The following is a 17,664-nucleotide window of genomic DNA, read 5'->3' on the forward strand; positions in this document are numbered from 1 at the left end:
TTGAATGGGACAAAGAATGCATTATCTACAGTTTTATTTATTTAAAAACAGTTGGACTACAGACAAACAATTTCTGATCTGGAACAAACAGATCTCAAGACAGAGGACAGTGTGGAGTTTGAAAATGTAAAGACACAGAAAATATCACAAATTGGTAACAGTAACACCCTTCAAATCAAACTGTACACACAATGTTCCGTGTTCTCACCTTCTATGGGTCCTGCTATCAGGATGTGCACTATCCAGAGATAGGGAACTACCTCTTTTAAAGAGAACAGCTGTGTACCTGGATGGCCTGTCAGGTGGAAGTGCTGGCCTCGGGGGCCGGGGTGGTTTCTCCACTTTTTGTTCCTTCTCCCCTTCTGTGCTCTCAACGGTTATGCTGAGCCCTCCAGAGGCACTGCTGCTACTGGATGTGTTACGCCGGTGAGTTAGGTCCGAAAGACTAGAGGACCGTGAGTGCTCTGTGCTGTAACCTGAATTTTTAAACAATATTGAATTTTCAATACATAATTTGTTGATTATAAGTGTAGAATTTTCTCTGTAGATATAAACCATACAACCATTTTCCAATTTTGCGGTCATTGCTCTTTTGGACACAACTTTAGTTAACAGCAATTAGCTAAAAATTGCTATCCGATTTGGACAGTTAGGAACTGAACTATCCATGGACATGTACAACATGACTAATCTAATTCGACAATTGAACTCAACCCCAGGCTTTCTAAAGAACAAATCACTTCAAGGGACATGAGCATCCTGCACTAGATTGCTCCCTCCTGTGAATCATACAACTCTATTCTTCTGCACCCCATGACAGTAGACTTTCATCCTGGCACTAATTTTACTTCATCAGCATGAATTTCACATGAAATTACAGTGTACATTTAAAAAAAAAGCAGGGAGTGAGCAGAATCTGGCATCTCATCTATTCATGACATCACCCAAAGTACAAACAAACTGCAGCTGTAATATTCATACCAGATGTGTAATATCCCTTACCCATCATTACAGACGAAATAATAGTCAGCATGAGGCTTTCTTTGCTAGATAGACTCTCAAATATTTCATTATTCCAGCAATGTCTTTAAATTTCTTTTATTATGTTTCTTCCTATAGTCTCATGTTAATATCCCGGCCATGTAACCATTTCCTGTTTCTCCCAAGCATGAATCTTATTCTCTCACGTGTGCCCTTTCCCTTCCGTTCCCCTTTGTTTTTTTCCTATTTAAATCCTGATAATTTTCCCAACACCAGGAAGTTTAACTCGTCTGTTCTCTCTAAAGATATTGATTAATTTGATGAGTGTTCCTAACCTTCTGTTTTTCTTCCACTCTTTAATGCAGTACTCAGCTCAAGGCCCCACCTAAGAGATTATTAGTAAAATTACGGAATCAGAGGTAACCTTGTGGTATGGCTCTGTTAATTAACTGCGAGGTTGGAGATGGCAAGCAGGGATAAAGGTTTTGTTCTTGAATTGTCAGGATATGATGGAGTCTTCCCCAGGGATCTGTACTGGGACCTCAGCTTTTCACCATTAATATTAATGGCTTGGATGAAGGAAGAGAGTTATATATCCACTTTTGCAGACAACACTAAGTTAGGAAGCACAGCAAGGTGTGTGGATAGGAACATGAAGTTACAAAGGGCCAGACAAAGTGAGTGAGTGGACAAAACTGCGGCTGATGTAATTCAATGTTGAGAAGTAGGCAGCTATTCACTTTGGATCAGAATATTTTCTTAATGGTGAGACTAGGAAATTTTGTATACTCATTTTGAAATTCAAAAGTGAGAATATTGTACTGAGCCTTGGTCACTCCAACCTGGAGTGCTGTGTTTAGTTTTGAGTAGAGAACCTCAGGCAAGATATAATGGCCTCGAAACAGGTACAGTGCAGATTCCCCAGGATGATACGAAAAAGCAAGATATTGAGGGTACTGAAAATCTGAAATAAAACAGAAAATGCTGGAAATACTCAGGTCAGGCAGCATCCATGGAGAGAAATAGAAATAGATGACCTGTCACTTGAACTGGAAAGGTTAGAGTTATAAAACATTTTAAGCAAGTACACTGGCAGGGAACAGATTGCAGAAAGAACAAAAGGGAAGGTCTTTGAAAGAAGGTTTATGCAGGAGTGATATTTGGACTCAAAGGGTAATTATGAAGACAGGTTGCATAAGCTTTTCTCAATTATCAAACTTAGCCTGCAATTCCTCAAATTTGGATGGTCAAGGGTGATCTAGAGGCATTAATATGATAAGAGATTCAATAGGGTAAGTGGAGAAAGAGAAAATGTTTTCCTCTGATGGTGGACTTCAGCGCATGTAGCAATAAATGCTAGCCTCGTCAGTGACACCCATATCAATGATCTTGACCACAAGATTGAGATCGACTGACCTGGGCTGGCAGGCCCTCAACCCATTGCATACTGGTGCGTTGTAGTAGGATAAATGTACTCTATAGGCATCAGGGCTACAAGGTTAACCTGGTCCCCAACCTGATATTAAATCGGTGTGTACATGATTTGTTAAATGTAGAATTTCCTTAAATCCATCTAGTTTTTTGCAACTGTATCCCTCCATTGACAATGATACTAATACACAATCTGTGTCAAACTTTGATGACCCTGAATGGGATCTTGGACTGTCCCCATTCCACTGTGCTCCTAATGCAAATATGCAGATTAAAAAAGATTAATGGAAAAAGGTTATGTGCTTCATGGCCTTAATCCTAAACAGCTTTAGTTCTTTATCTAATGTTTTGTCAGGTCAAGCTGCTGCTTTCTCTTGAGACTGCTTTGAAATAGTTAAAAGTTGTGATACTTCTAAAGGGTAGGATAGAGATTCCAAAGCCAGCATCTAAAAGAGTGTATATTATTTTCCCTCAAAAAGTATAAAGCTAAATTAATTGCTGAACAATTAAGGCTACAAGACTAAAATCAGATGGCTGAGGGATGAAAATACTCACTGATTGAAATGACCAATGTTCCCTTCAATAAAGGGAAAATACTACAGGTGCTGGAAACCTAGAAAAAAAATCATTAAGTGCTGGAAATACTCAGCAGATCTGGTAGCATCTGTGGAGAGAAAAAAGGCTAATGTTACATGTTGAATATGACTTCTTCAGAAAGGTTAAACGTTAACTCTCGCTCTCCACAGATGCTGCCAGGCCTGCTGAATATTTCCAGCACTTTGCTTTTCCCTTTAATGTTTTGCTGTGCACAAGCACATTTTTCAATATGGAGTACTTTTAAAGTTTTCACACAATTGTGCGTGTGTGCAGTTTACTGGGAACACTAAACATGATTGATGCAAATAGGTGGCACTTTACTGGGCACTGGATGAAACAGCAGGTTAACACATTGCCCTGTTCAATACTGGCACCCAAGCTTGAATCCTACCCAGAGCACAGCAAAGAAAATCTCCTCTCTGCTGGCTTCAAGGATCCAATGGGAAAGAATGGTGGCCAGGCTTAACACAAGATCCTAATGGGTGCATAGCATAAAGCTCTAATCTGGTAATAACTGGTATAGCTGGAAATCACAAACAGGAACACCTAAGGGACCAACTGCTGTGGGAAATGAGGAAAGAAAAATTACAGTGCTGCAGGGAGTTATTTTTGGTGGTTGGAACTTGCCGTTGTGCAGAACGAAAGGAGCTTTGCTCTGCAGTTGACTAGGTTATAAATGCCTGCTGATACAGCACACTGAAATAAGAAAGCATTCCATTCCTCAGCACTGACCTCCTTTATCTTACTGAGTTGCTGAGTGCATAAAAAATCTGTTTAAAGAAACAAATACAATAAACATGAAAAATGGCATTCAAGGGTACCTTACAGGACATGGGAAGGTTATACCTTGAAAACAAAAAAAGAAACAAACAACTGAATTGCACTCCACTCCCAAAATAGGATTGAATTACTTTGCTGAGAAGGAACAAAAGGCTATTGCAGTAAAATCTTTGGAAAGGTTACTGCAACAGAGAAAGCCATCAGGAATTTTCAAATGCCGTCAGTTCTTTTCATTTGCTTCACCAGCAAATGCTGGCTTGCATCTTGTGCCAGTTGCTAAATTTATTTCAACCCTCTACCCACACTTAGCTAGTTTCTTTCATTACAGGAGCAGTATGTCATTTTGAGTGAAGGACTGTGTCACCGGTAAGGACCCATTTGTGAAAAATATTTTAACTACACAATTACAGGATAAAAAAGTGATTTGAATCTGAAGTTTCCAATGGATAAAACATTGCAAGGGCAATTAATACCTTTTGCACTGCAGCACAGGGAGAGCTGAATTCATCCTGTAGGACCATTCTGTACAAAGCAACTAAAACACTTCGATTGAAGGGAATGTGTATAAACAGCAGATTTGAAGAGTACATCCCCATTTTTACTTCCTCTTAAATTCCAACAGGAAATGTTCAACTTCTAATCATACCACAGGTTTGTTGCTTTTAAAAACTAGCCTCGCTCCCAGTGTTACTTTAACTGGACTCTGAATCCTGGCTTTGTATTCTCATGTTGCCTTGCTCTATCAATCTCTCTACACCGTTTGTTTTTACTGCCCTAGATAACAGGACTTTTATTTTCCCCTCTTGCTAAGATTCACTATCCCACCCAGGCCAGCTATTCTCGAAGGGTCATGAGGACTCGAAACGTCAACTCTATTCTTCTCCGCTGATGCTGCCAGACCTGCTGAGTTTTTCCAGGTAATTCTGTTTTTGTTTCAGCTATTCTAACCTCAAATTACTATCTGCTGTGCACTGAACTGCAAGGCTGGTTAAAGAACATCAATCCAACACTACTGAAACCCACTTTCCTGTCATCAAATCTGGCATCACATTACCAAATACTCCATAGTTTGGCCTCTTCTGTATGTTCAAGATTACAACTCCCCAGCCTACACTAAGCCTCCCCAAGAGAAGGCAGAAACACAGGAAGAACCACAGGAAATATTTACCTGACACTTTAGAATGCTGACTGGCATAGCTGGAATTCCGAGAATGACCAGTTTGAAACACTTCATCTGGGCTGGACGGGGTCTGATCTGCATCTTCGGTCAGGCCTAGCACAAACAGTACAAACAAAGGCGGCATTGCAAAAAGCTTCATTTTCTTTTCAAAATCAATTTAATCCGCTCAGGACAAAGGTAAACGGTAACACAAGTGGTACGGGGTTGGGCGGGGCAGAGAAACAAAGTGTTCCACCATGTAACTTGCAGAAGCCCATCTCTGCTCAGCTAATGAAGTGCAGCTACAGGCCAGGGCTGTGCTGAGACACAGTACAAGAGTTTGGTCTGTTCCACCTTGTTGAGGTCTGGGTTTTTGTTGTGATACAGCAATGGAAAGGGGTGGCATAAAAAAACACTATTCAAACTTTAATTTTAAACAAAAACTAACAGTGGTAACGAGAAACCCCAGCACTGGCCAATGCACTTATATATGCTATGTATCGAATAAAATTCTAATCTTAAAATACCACAAAGTCCTTGAAAATAGTCTTATGCACGAATAACTTGGCATTTTAAAATATTTCCATTCTAGCAAATCTGCCATGGCATCGCTGATGGCAGGTTGAATGATTTAAAGTAATTGGCAAAAAAGCCAGAGCTGGGATGAGGAAAAGGTTTTTATACAGGGAGTTATGATGATCTGGATTGCACTGCCTGAAAGGGTAGAGGAATCTGACTCAATAGCAATTTTCAAAAGGCAATGCGATAAAAACCTGAAGGTAAGAAAACTGCATGGTTATGGTGAATGGGCAATGGAGTGGAACTAACTGAATAGGTCTTTTAAAGAGTCTACATTAGCTGAATAGCCTCATGTTCTGCAAGTCTTGATGATCTGTTTATAATGATGGTAGCTTCATACAATGTAACACGCAATTATTATGCTGCTAATGTGTAGTTACGTATAACTAGCCTGCCCCTCAGAGGCCACAAACCTCAAGTGCTGTAATATCCTAACGTCAACTGCTGCTGATGAAGTTATATTTTCTCATTTTTATTGTGAAGTTTACATTACTAGCTGGCTCTAATGCAACTGAGGAACCCAAGTACTTGGGCCTAAAGTGTAGTATATCGCAGATGACCTTCCTATAACAAGATCTACAGGACTTGTGTTTATATAGCACTTTTAACGTAGTAAAATGTCCCAAAGTGTTTCACATCAATAAATCACCAGTTTGACTTTACATGTCAACAGAAAATTGAACTTTTCTAATAAAATCTGATGGTTCCTTAAGGCGGGAGTCAACTAATTGATATTCCTGCTGACTGGACAATAGGAAGTCATTAGGAACACTAAGGAGATGCCATAAAGAGGTCGGCACACTATTTAAAAACGTGATCACTTAAGCTGAAAGTCTGATTTATAGGCCCAGGAAGCCAAGTGCAATGAGTGAAATGAGCCCTATTAACAGTAGCGCAGTGGGAAGGACCTGCTCAGGCTGTGAAGGACAGTCGTAAAGTCAACTGAAGAAATTTAATTTTTACTTGCACAGACAACGAGGTTTGCAGACTACTTCAGATCCACATTAAACATGTTATTTAAAAGAAAAACGCTTATCTCTAAGGATTTCCATTGTGAAAATCTCAGTTTGGATGTTGAATAGAGCAGCAAACTAAATCAAGGCTATCCAGTGCAGATAACGACATTTCAGAAATCCCCAGATGAAGAGTGAGTAATGTCTGCCCTGGTTAAGTAAATGAGATTTATGGGTCTGCTGCATGAGATCATCTTTAACCTTTCCAGTGAATGTAATGACAATGGGTAAGACTGTCTTTTCATTTGTAGTAGATAGATGGAAATGGTTACATTAGCAGCTTCATTTAACAATGTCCCAAGGCACTTCACAGGAGCACTATAAAACAAAGTGTGACACCAAGGCACACAAAAAAGTCAAATGACCAAGGCTCCTTTGACAGCACCTTCCAAACCCACAACCACTACTATCTAGGAGGACAAGGGCAGCAGCTAGATGGGAACACCAGCATTTGGAAGTTCCCCTCCAAGTCATTCAACATCCTGACTTAGAAATATATCGCCGTTCCTTCACTGTTGCAGGGTTAAAATCCTGGAACTCCCTAACAGCACTGTGGATGTACCTACATCACATGGACTGCAGCGGTTCAAGGCAGCAGCTCACCACTACCTTCTCAAGGGCAACTAGGGATGGGCAATAAATGCTGACTGAGCCAGCAAAGCCCACATCCCATGATTGAAAAAAAGGTCAAATGACCAAAAGTTTGGTCAAAGAGGCAGTTTTTAAAGGTGTGTCTTAGGAAAAGAGACGGAGCCAGAGAGGTTAAGGAGGGAATTCCAGAACTTAGAGCTTAGGCAGCTAAAAGCATGGTCACCAATGGTGGAGCAATGAATTACAGGGAGGAAGATTATCATAGAAGGTTGTGGGTTGGATGAGATAGGGAGGGGGAAAGGTCATGGAGGGATTTGAAAACAAGGATGAGAATTTTAAAATCAATACATTGCTTGACCAGGGGCCAATGCAGGGCAGCAAGCACAGGGATGATGGGGGAATGGGAGTTGGTGCGAGTTAAGACACTGGCAGTAGAGTTTAGGACGACCTCAAGGTTATGGAGGGCAGAATGTGGGAGATCAGCTGGGAGGATGTTGGAAGAGTCAAGTAGAGAGGTAATGAAGGCATGAATGAGAGGTAAAATTAATTTAGTCAAAACCCATCATTTATTTATTTATTGTGTTAAGACGTTGATACTACCCAGGCCATACATACAGAGAAAACAGTATTTCACACAACTGGAATATCTTTTACCTGAACTGAGTGGAGGCCGAGGTTTTGGCTGCCTCACTGAATGCAAGCCACCGGAGGCAACATTTTTGCCTGTGGTCCCATCCCCCTTACAGTCCAGCTGCAAGGAGCTATCTTGGCCTGGGATTGCGATAGACTTGGCAGTACATGCAGGCCTATGGAAATCAACACAAGAAATTAGCTGCAACACTTTCGAAATTCTTGCACTTTTGGCTGGAATATCTTGATTGGCAATACCATTTTTACAGCTGGGCAGACGAAATGGTAACCAAATTCTCTCTCTGGAACCTCAAGTTTCAAATCAGTTCAGATAGCATCTGGACTGGTAGGACAATGGGCTGCAGATTAACAACATTATCTCTTCATCTAAAACCTTATTCTAATCCCAAAAAAGGTCAATAAAGCTACCATCTCTCTGATCAGCAGCAACATATCCAAAGGAAATCCCCAATTACTCAGCCGAGTGGAAACGAGAGATAAACCGGTCATTTGAGAACTATTTGCAGCACAGAACGACAGCAAGTGCTGCTACAAAATAGTTGTTGCAAACAAGTTCATTTCATGAATATTGTGAAAAGTTTCCATAGAGATAAAAATGCTATAAATAAATGCAAATATTTATTTTATTTCTTGTTCCATATTTGATGCCTGGTCTGTTTTGAGTTAGCTGCTGTTCTCAGATTAGGCAGTGAGGTGGCATAAACACTGGACACAAATGTCCTTGGCCAGAGGAGGCGGAAGTCAGGCCGACTGCTATTCAGTAAAGTACCTTGGTGTATTTGGGCTTAGTTGCAAAGAAACACCCACAGGCACACAGCTTGCCTACACTTTAGGCTTACAAAGAGAATGGCCACTTGTGTGAGGCACTGGAGGGCTGTTGGCACCTGTGGAACTGGCACCCCATTTGACAAAGCCTTCAGGAGGAGGAGAAAGGGGAAAAACCCCCAGTAAATTCCTATAATTCTCAGAATAAGTTCACAGTTAAGAAAAGTTCACACCTTAAACCACCTACAAAAATGATTTGTATCAGACCAACATTCTTTACTTCATCATTGTGAACACTGGTATGCAGAAACATTAAATAAATACAGGCGCCAGATGCTCTAAGAAATCACGTACAATAATACTCAGAGGGGACTGGGGGCGGAGAAAGAGGACTTAATCACAGCTCTAATCTGTGCTATCCCTATCCTGGGACTGTTCCATGCTCCCAATGCCAAGCAGTCAGTCGGCATTGCATTTCAGGTGGCTACTCATCTTCAGTAAAATGTTAAAAGAAATCTTTTACAGACTGTGGAGAGACTCAAGTTCAGCTTCCTTATTTGGAGATTTATGACAGTAGGCCTCAAATTAAAATTAGTGGACACAATTGCAAAGCAAATGTACACCCTAACAAAGAGAACCTGCTTTTCTTTTACCAAAATTCTTTGTTCTAAAATTCAAACTTTTTTTTCCTCAATTTAAATCATTAAAGGAGGAAAAATCCTAGAATTGTTTTAAAATGTAGCTGGGTGCTGAAATGGGAGGAAAATGTGGCTTTACTTATCTGTGGAACAATGAGCCAAATAACTTTTATTATTCATTTATGGGGGCATGAGTACCACGACAAGGCAGCATTTATTGCCCACCCCTAATTGTCCTCAAGACAATTAAGTGGCTTAGAGGCAATTTCAAAGGACAATTGAGTCAGACACACTGTGGTGGGCCTGGAATCACATGTAGGCCAGATCAGCTTAAGGACAGATCTCCTTCCCTAAAAAAGGATATTAGTAAACGAGGTGGGTTTTACAACAAAACAGTAGTTTCATGGTCACCCTGACGGATATTTGGTTTTTTTTCATTCCCGATTTACTTACTGAAATTTAAATTCTGTCAGCTGTGACATGGGATGTGAACTCATGTCTCCAGATCATTAGCCAAGGCCCATGGATTACTGTCCAGTACTGTAATCATCATGCTGTACCATGTACCAACTGTACCATGAAAACTAGCTTTCCTTATCTGTATCAAATGATGAAGATTACAAGATATTCATAGAATCACAGAGCTGTTATAGAAGAGGCGGTGGGCATTCGGCCCACTGTATCTGTGCCAGCTCTCTGGAAGATTAACTCAGAGTTCCACTCCTTTGCCTTTTCCCCCATAGCCTTGCAATTTTTTTCTCTTCAGATAATTAGCCAGTTCTCTTTTGAAGGTCTTGATTGAACCTGCATCCACCACATTCTCACACAGGGCATTCCAGGTCCTGATCACACACATCGTAGAAGTAGTTTTTCCTCGTGTTGCCTCTGCTTCTTTTGCAAATCACCTTAAATCAGTGTTCTCTGGTTCTCAGCCCTTCTGCCAATGGGAGCAGTTTTCCCCCATCTGCTCTGTCCAGGTCCCTCATGATTTTGAACACTTCTATCAAATCTTGGGTGTTGAACACTGCACAGATACCCACAGGCACCAGAGGGCAGCGTACTCTCACACTCCCAAAATGCTGGAACAATGAAACAAAAATGGAGATTTTCTAACTGGCAAAGAAAGATTGCCCAATGACTGCAATGGAAACACTTATAGCAAATTAACCTCAACATTGGTTCTGAATGCACTGTGGAGCTAATAAAATTTAAAGACATTCATTGTGCAATGAGCAACATTTGTCAGAGGACCATGAGCACATAGAGGAAAGAAGCTGCTTGTTGTAAAGGCTGCCTTCGAGAGAGGTTTGTTGCGTTAGTATTTTGTCATGGCTGTGTGCAAATACTACCAATTTGGATCAATCGTTAGTGCGATCCTAACTGCTGTCAGCCTGGTCTAAGTGGTGGCACTCAGCCCCCACAAAGTCAGATTAAAGCCCCACTTCCAAGGACTCGAGCACACAACCTGTGTGTGACTTGAAATCAGGTGCAGCCGAGCCACACTTAAGGTACCCCACACAAACAAGTTCAAAGTGGACTAAAAAGATCCTGGAAGTCAAGGCTTAATTGAGGAGATATTTACAGACCAGAAAAAAGTACAGCAAGAGATGGAGATTGCTGTTTAGTGACAATTGCAGGAGATGTGTGGATTTCAGGTAAATCCAGACGAGGATTAGGCTGGCATGGACTCAAACAGTCTGCGGTCAACCATTGTTACAGTCTATACATAATAATAGCACATAGGCAGGCTGTCGTGCCCAAATAAGGGTATCAATGTTTTTAGGAAAGAAGAAATACCAAGGTCTGTAATTTAGCAACTCTTTCTCCCCAGTTTCAGTTTTCACTTCTCCTGAAGGTAGTTATCAATAGGGTACAGAGTTCCATGGAGGCGGTAGTAACAATCCCCACTACTCACTCAAAATATTTGCCCAAAAAGTGTCTTTTTCATGCTGGAGCCTGCATTGACCATCCATGGCCCTGCCCTTATCCACAGCCATACACATTAAGCATCAGAGCCAGGATTATCCTCTTTGTATAGTTAGTACTGTACACTGCTAATAAACGGAAAATCTAAACATTTTGATTGTGTACAAAATTATATTGCTTGATGGGACAAGAAAATAAATTGAGGTTTCGCAAGATGCCAGGACGCACGCTCGCCATCTGCTGCCCTGTTTAGAGTGACATTTTCAACATTTTTTAAAAAAAAATTTTAAATGTATAAACAAATCCACACATCTCCTGCTTCCATTTTGAAACTTCCTTTAGGGCAGGACATGAGCACAATTTTCAAATGTCCCACAATGCTTTTGTGGTTTCTTCAATCTTTTGCAACACTGCACTGACTTTTCAGATGGTTGCACAATAGATTTTCTCCAGTTTGTAACACAGATTGGAAAGAATAATCTTCAGTCATCCTTTGGCAATGCAGCCTTGGCATAGTTTTGCATTATGCCTGGTGATATAAAACTTGTGACTGTTGCCACAGTTACTTCTTCAACAAAGAACAATTGTTTTAGTTTTGACCGTTCACATTCAAAGCTCAATAATTCTGTGAATCATAAATATTGGGCCATTGCACTCATCCTCACATGAACTCCCAACCTCAAACTCAACATCTGAGGAACTGAGGTGCTTCCAGAGTACTTTTAGACAAAGGATGGGGAGGGTGGAAAAGGAAGGAAGACATCAAGGATGTGTCAACCTATTATAAGCCTCTTGCAACCGGTGAGACTGATGTCCATGCAACTCAGATCTCCTTCCTGTGGGCTCTCAGTCAGGGAATAGTCGGTGACAGAGTTTCAATAAATGGAGCAGAAGTGGCATAAGAAAAGGGTGGACACTCCCCAGTGATTCAGGAGGGTGACTCTGCTGTTTAATGTAACACTGTACTAAACATAATAGAACCATCCTAGGTTTCCAACTGTGCTGGGTCAACAAGTATCAGCCAGGGGCAAGAGGGATGGCCTCCAAACCCACTGCCCAACCCAACAGGAAGAGTGGCTATTTAGGCACAATCTCATTTGCCAGTGGAATTGGATACCAACAAAATACATGAATTTCACGAGAGGGAGCAAGCTGTGACATTGATATTTTAAGTGGTTGACAACTAATAGATTTTGATGACTGGCATGGTGTAAATTATAACGTCCTCTGTTACTTTACAACCAAAGTAGAATCCGAGTGTGGATCACTAAAATAGTCAGAGGGGAACAGTCTACGGAGAAATGGTATATAACTGGAACCTACCAAAAGAGAAAAGAAAATGGGAAAATTGTGAGGTGTGGAAAATCAGTTCTTCACAATTTCCATTAGCTGAATGGATTGTTTTAATCAGCACAAAGTTACTTTTCCCAATCACCCCTGTGAACAAACCAATGAGCATGTGCATGGTGCAGCACTAAGCATGTATGATCCAGTTCAGTTGGTCTAGCTCTACTGCATTTCACTGATATCACTATGCCAACAAGACAAATACTGAAGTGTATTTTTAGTATTTAGTTCACTATCTGGACAATTGATGTACATACACGTTTGAAAAACATCACCCGACACCACTGGTTGGATGTCAACCAGCTATTGTTCAATTTATTGAGTGTGCATTTAACGAGAGAGTGGTGCCAGAGGTTAATCCATCACAATGCAGCAGTAATAGATTCTTTGACTCTTGGCAAACTTTTGTTGGCAAAACCCTACCAGGAAACATTTCCCATCGCACTTGACTGCTTTTTGTCTCCAGAATCTGTGCGTGGAATCATTCCTTACACATTTTAAAAAACATATTGGTGGTGAAGTGAAGTTTAGTCATCAAAAGAGACATAATACTTGAAGGAGTTATATAGCAAAGAATGTGAATCAATATAAAACTATAGTTATGAAACTTTTGAAGTGTCCTGTGGGAGGTCAACTTTACACTCTCATCAGAGAGAGCAACTTTCATTCATTTGTGGAATGTGGGCACTGGTGTCAAGGCCAGCATTTATTGCCAATCCCTAAATGTCCTTGAGAAGGTGGTGGTGAGTTATCTTCTTGGCAACCGAGTGGCCTGCTAGGCCATTTCACAGAGCAGTTAAACATCAACCACGTTATTGAAACATAAGTTACCTTTGCCATGTCATCAGCTTAATGCTTCAGTGATATCCAGTCAAGAGGGGGATGTTTGCCAAGGTTAATAGCTCAGGAGATGCTGAGATTAAAGCTTATTCTTTAAAAGTCAAGATTCATGACATTGTAGGATGTCTACACTTGGTATTGAGAATAACGAATGTGCAGCTTCACGGAATTCGCTGGTTATTTTTGGAAAGCAACTAATCCACACAGGAAGTTTCCCAGGTAGGAGGAGAATTTAAAACATGGTCCTGTAGATTGCAAAGCATTTTGCATTCTGAAAGGAGCACCGTTTCAGAATCTCTCTGCCCACACAATGCAGCCCCCCAGAAGAATGGGCTACTCCAGGAGTTAATCTTGAAGAGCCAGATTTCATGTCATCCTAATCTGCCACTTCAGACAGCAACAGACCTGAGACTTTTAAATCCAATTCTCAACCATACAAGGCCGGCTACTAAAATCAATGCAGATTAGCCCTATTATCATTTCACTTTTACAGATTTTACAAAAAAAATTTCCCCTCTGCCACTTTTACATGAAAAAGCAACTGCTCCCCGTTTAACAACTGATAAACAGTTCTAAACTCTGCAATCCTGCCACATCCAGTCGTGAATGGTGGACAATTAAACAACTCATTGGAGCAGTACGCTCCACAAATATCCCCATTCTCAATGACGGAGGAGCCCAGCGCATCAGTGCAAAAGATACGGTTGAAGCACTTGCTACAATCTTCGGCCAGAAGTGCCGAGTACATAATCCATCTAGGCTCCTCCAGAGGTCCCCAGCATCACAGGTGCTAGTCTTCAGCCAACTCAATTCACTCCATGTGATATCAAGGAACAGCTGAAGGCACTGGATACTGCAAAGGTTATGGGCCCTGACAATATTTCAGCAACAGTACTGAAACTAGTGCTCCAGAACTTGATGCACCCTTCACCAAGCTGTTCCAGTACAGCTACAACACTGGCAAGTGCCGTCTCAGGGAGATCGGTTACGCTTTTAAAAATAGAAGAAAAAAATTCCCTAACATGTCCCCCTCATGTGACAATGTCACATGAGATGGGACATGTTCATAATTAACATAACTTTATTAAAAATTTTGAAACCCTGCATGAAACCTCATCCCGTCTGTGGATGAGGTTTCACGTTTTATCTGTTTGCCGCTGGGGCAATCTTAAGGTTGGATGGTCAGGTCCTTTAATTGTATAAGTGATCCTGTTAATGGCCTCAATTGGCCACTGGCAGGTCGGTGGGCCCACAACTGATTTTGCTGCGGGCCCACCTTCCTGAAAATTTAAATGGACCAGGATGATGTTGGGGGTTCCGCCCAACGTCATCCTGTGTCATTTCACGCATCGGCGAGCAGGCCCCACCCCTGCAAAATTCTGCCCTTGGTTCAAACAGGGACAAAAGAGCTGAACTCCTGAGGTGACTGCCCTTGACATCACGGCCACATTTGACTGTGTAGCATCAAGGGGCCCTAGCAAAACTGGAGTCAATGGGAATTGTGGGGGGGGGCGGGGAGACACGACTCTCACTGGTTGGAGTCATACCTAGCACAAAGGAAGATGGTTGTGGTTGTTGGAGGTCAGTCATCTCAGCTCGAGGACATCACTGCAGGAGCTCCTCAGGGTAGTGTCCTAGGCCCAATCATCTTCAGCTGCTTCATCAATGACCTTCCTTCTATCATAAGTTCAGGAGTGGGGATGTTCGCTGATGAATGCACGATGTTCAGCACCATTCGCAACTCCTCAGATACTGAAGCAGTCCATGTCCAAATTCAGCAAGACCTGGGCAATGTCCAGGCTTGGGCTGACAAGTGGCAAGTAACATTCGTGCCGCACAGGTGTCAGGCAATGACCATCAACAAGCGAGGATCCAGCCATCAACCCTTGATGTTCAATGGTATTACCATCACTAAATCCCCCACTATCAACATCCTGGGGACTACCATTGACCAGAAACTGAACTGCACGAGCCACATAAATACTGTGGCTACAAGAGCAGGTCAGAGGCTAGGAATAGTAAGACGAGTAACCCACCTCCTGACTCCCAAAAGCCTGTCTACCATGTACAAGGCATAAGTCAGGAGTGTGATGGGATACTCCCCACTTGCCTGGGTGATTGCAGCTCCCACAACACTCCAGGTCAAAGCAGCCTGCTTGATTGGCACCACATCCACAAATATTCACTCCCACCACCACTGACACACAGTAGCAGCAATGAATACCATCTACAAGATGCACTGCAGGAATTCACCAAGGCTCCTTAGACAGCACCTTCCAAACCCACAACCACTATCATCCAGAAGGACAAGGGCAGCGGATAGATGGGAACACCACCACCTGGAAGTTCCCCTCTAAGTCGTTCAACATCCTGACTTGGAAATATATCATCGTTCCTTCTCTGTCGCTGGGTCAAAATCCTGGAAACCCCCACCCTAACAGCACTATGGGTGTACCCACACCACACGGGCTGCAGCAGTTCAAAAAGGCAGCTCACCAACACCTTCTCAAGAGCAATTAGGGATGAGCAATAAATGCTGGCCCAGCCAGCGAAGCCCACATTCCATGAATGAATAAAAAAAACTGTTACCTTTTAATGTATGGAGGGTCAAAATCCAACCTGGTACGAAATAAAGTTTAATATGGAATCCAGAGGAAACAGGCATTCCATTTCTAGAAAATACCTAAACACGGAAAGGTTTCATACTAGATAGAACAGTTACTTTTCAGTTTCAATTGCTCAGCGACTGACATAAATTGGATCCATCCATAACACATTTTCTGATACTTGGATGAGCTACCGCCATCAGGTACACTGTTTCATTGATTTGCCCTAACAACAAAACAGTCCTTAGCAGTTTTAAGCACTTAAATAAAATAATTTTAAAACATTTAGTACCATTTTATTGCTTCCTCACAATTAACAGCTTACACAACACCACCAGATGCTATCACATTTGTGCTATTTTATCACTTCAGTTTTTTTGTTTAGAGGGGAGCGGGCAGGGAATGAGATATACTGTCAGACTAAATTTTTCATTCAGAATCATTCACAAGACATGATTGGGTATTTGTTCGAGCCCTTGAGCTTAAGGATGCAAGAAAACACCCCTTTGAAAGAGTCCTTCCACTATTAAATTGCATTATTAATACTTTTTTTTAAAAAAAGTGTATTAGTGGGCAGATGCTCAAAGTTCCTATTTTCAATCTGTGCCAATGCTACACTGGAAATGGAAAGGAGTAAATGTTTCTTTGCCACGTTCTGCATCTGGCTTTTCCCGGCAACCAGACAGGGACAGGAGGTGCCAGGCAGCTTCCTGCTGAGCTCCCAGCACTTCCGGTTTCATCTCACTGAATCAGACTGCTGACAAACTTGGTGTCAATATCTGACCACCGAAATGGTGGTAAATGAAAACCGAAGAAATGGATGCTTGGAATCTGATCTTCGCGGAGCATTTACTCCACTGGCAATCCAGCACCGACATCCAAGAAACACAAACTAGCCAAAACCTCAAAATAAAAGCTTGAGATGGAGCAATCTGTTACTTTTTAAAACAAGAAAATAAAGTATGAGGGAGCATAACTGTCTTTAAACCACATCAGCATCTAGAAAAACACAAGTCAGGCTGTTTTTATTATCTGCATGAGTTCAGCTGTAACTGTACTGAATTCATACACAAAAGCTAGTGTAAGCGTCACTGAAACACTTACGTTTTGAAACATGGGTCTCCTGACAACAGTTGCATGCCTATGGTGACCTGAGAAGAGAAAAAAGGCTTTGTCAGAAACTGGATAAGATTTCTAATAAAAGGTCCATTACTGCTTTTAAAGCAGCTGTGAGAATGCAAGGGAAAAAACTGAATCATTAAAAGGCAGCGATTTCATCCAGGGATCAGAGAACCTCAAACCAAAAAGGTCAGAATTCATCTAAACTCCAAACATATGATCACAACCCTGTAATTACTTCAAACTCTTCCCCCCTCCCCACCATTATTTTGATAATACCACTACAAGTTTGAAAGCACATTGTTTATATGCTGCTGGTGGAGATCTGTAGTCGACTACAGTGTAGTATCTTTTCAGTGGTTCTGCACTATAGCCCACTTGGCAAATCATGTCTTTTTTTTAAAAAAGTGCTACAAGAATAAGTGATGCTTCAGAAAAACATTAGTACAATCCTTAGCTTTCAAACAAAATGAAGCAACCTTCTTGAGAATTACAGCAATGATTGACATCTATCAAGTGAATGCTAGGTTTTAGGCTAGTTACCTATAAAACACAGACCTGTATTTATAAACCTATAAAAGAAAGACCTGCCTTTCACAGCCAAAAATATATTTATTTCTGAACAGCATTGAGGTTGTGTA

At 41.4% G+C, this 17,664-nt stretch overlaps 1 protein-coding gene across 4 annotated transcripts in view; it reads right to left on the minus strand.

Annotated features, from left to right (window-relative positions):
* Nucleotides 1-17,664, minus strand: part of LOC121280796 (protein FAM102A-like) — a 109,274-nt gene that overhangs the window by 7,682 nt on the left and 83,928 nt on the right. For 3 of the 4 annotated variants that reach the window (XM_041193022.1, XM_041193024.1, XM_041193025.1), the window contains 4 exons: nucleotides 17,009-17,055; nucleotides 7,786-7,937; nucleotides 4,958-5,062; nucleotides 209-476 (listed from right to left, as the gene is read on the minus strand). In XM_041193022.1, the coding sequence (XP_041048956.1) occupies nucleotides 209-476; nucleotides 4,958-5,062; nucleotides 7,786-7,937; nucleotides 17,009-17,055 (572 nt within the window). The remainder of the gene's footprint in view (nucleotides 1-208; nucleotides 477-4,957; nucleotides 5,063-7,785; nucleotides 7,938-17,008; nucleotides 17,056-17,664) is intronic. The other variant, XM_041193023.1, reaches the window with a different exon arrangement.

The sequence above is a fragment of the Carcharodon carcharias genome, chromosome 8, assembly GCF_017639515.1.
Source record: "Carcharodon carcharias isolate sCarCar2 chromosome 8, sCarCar2.pri, whole genome shotgun sequence".
In the NCBI taxonomy this organism is placed as follows: domain Eukaryota; kingdom Metazoa; phylum Chordata; class Chondrichthyes; order Lamniformes; family Lamnidae; genus Carcharodon; species Carcharodon carcharias.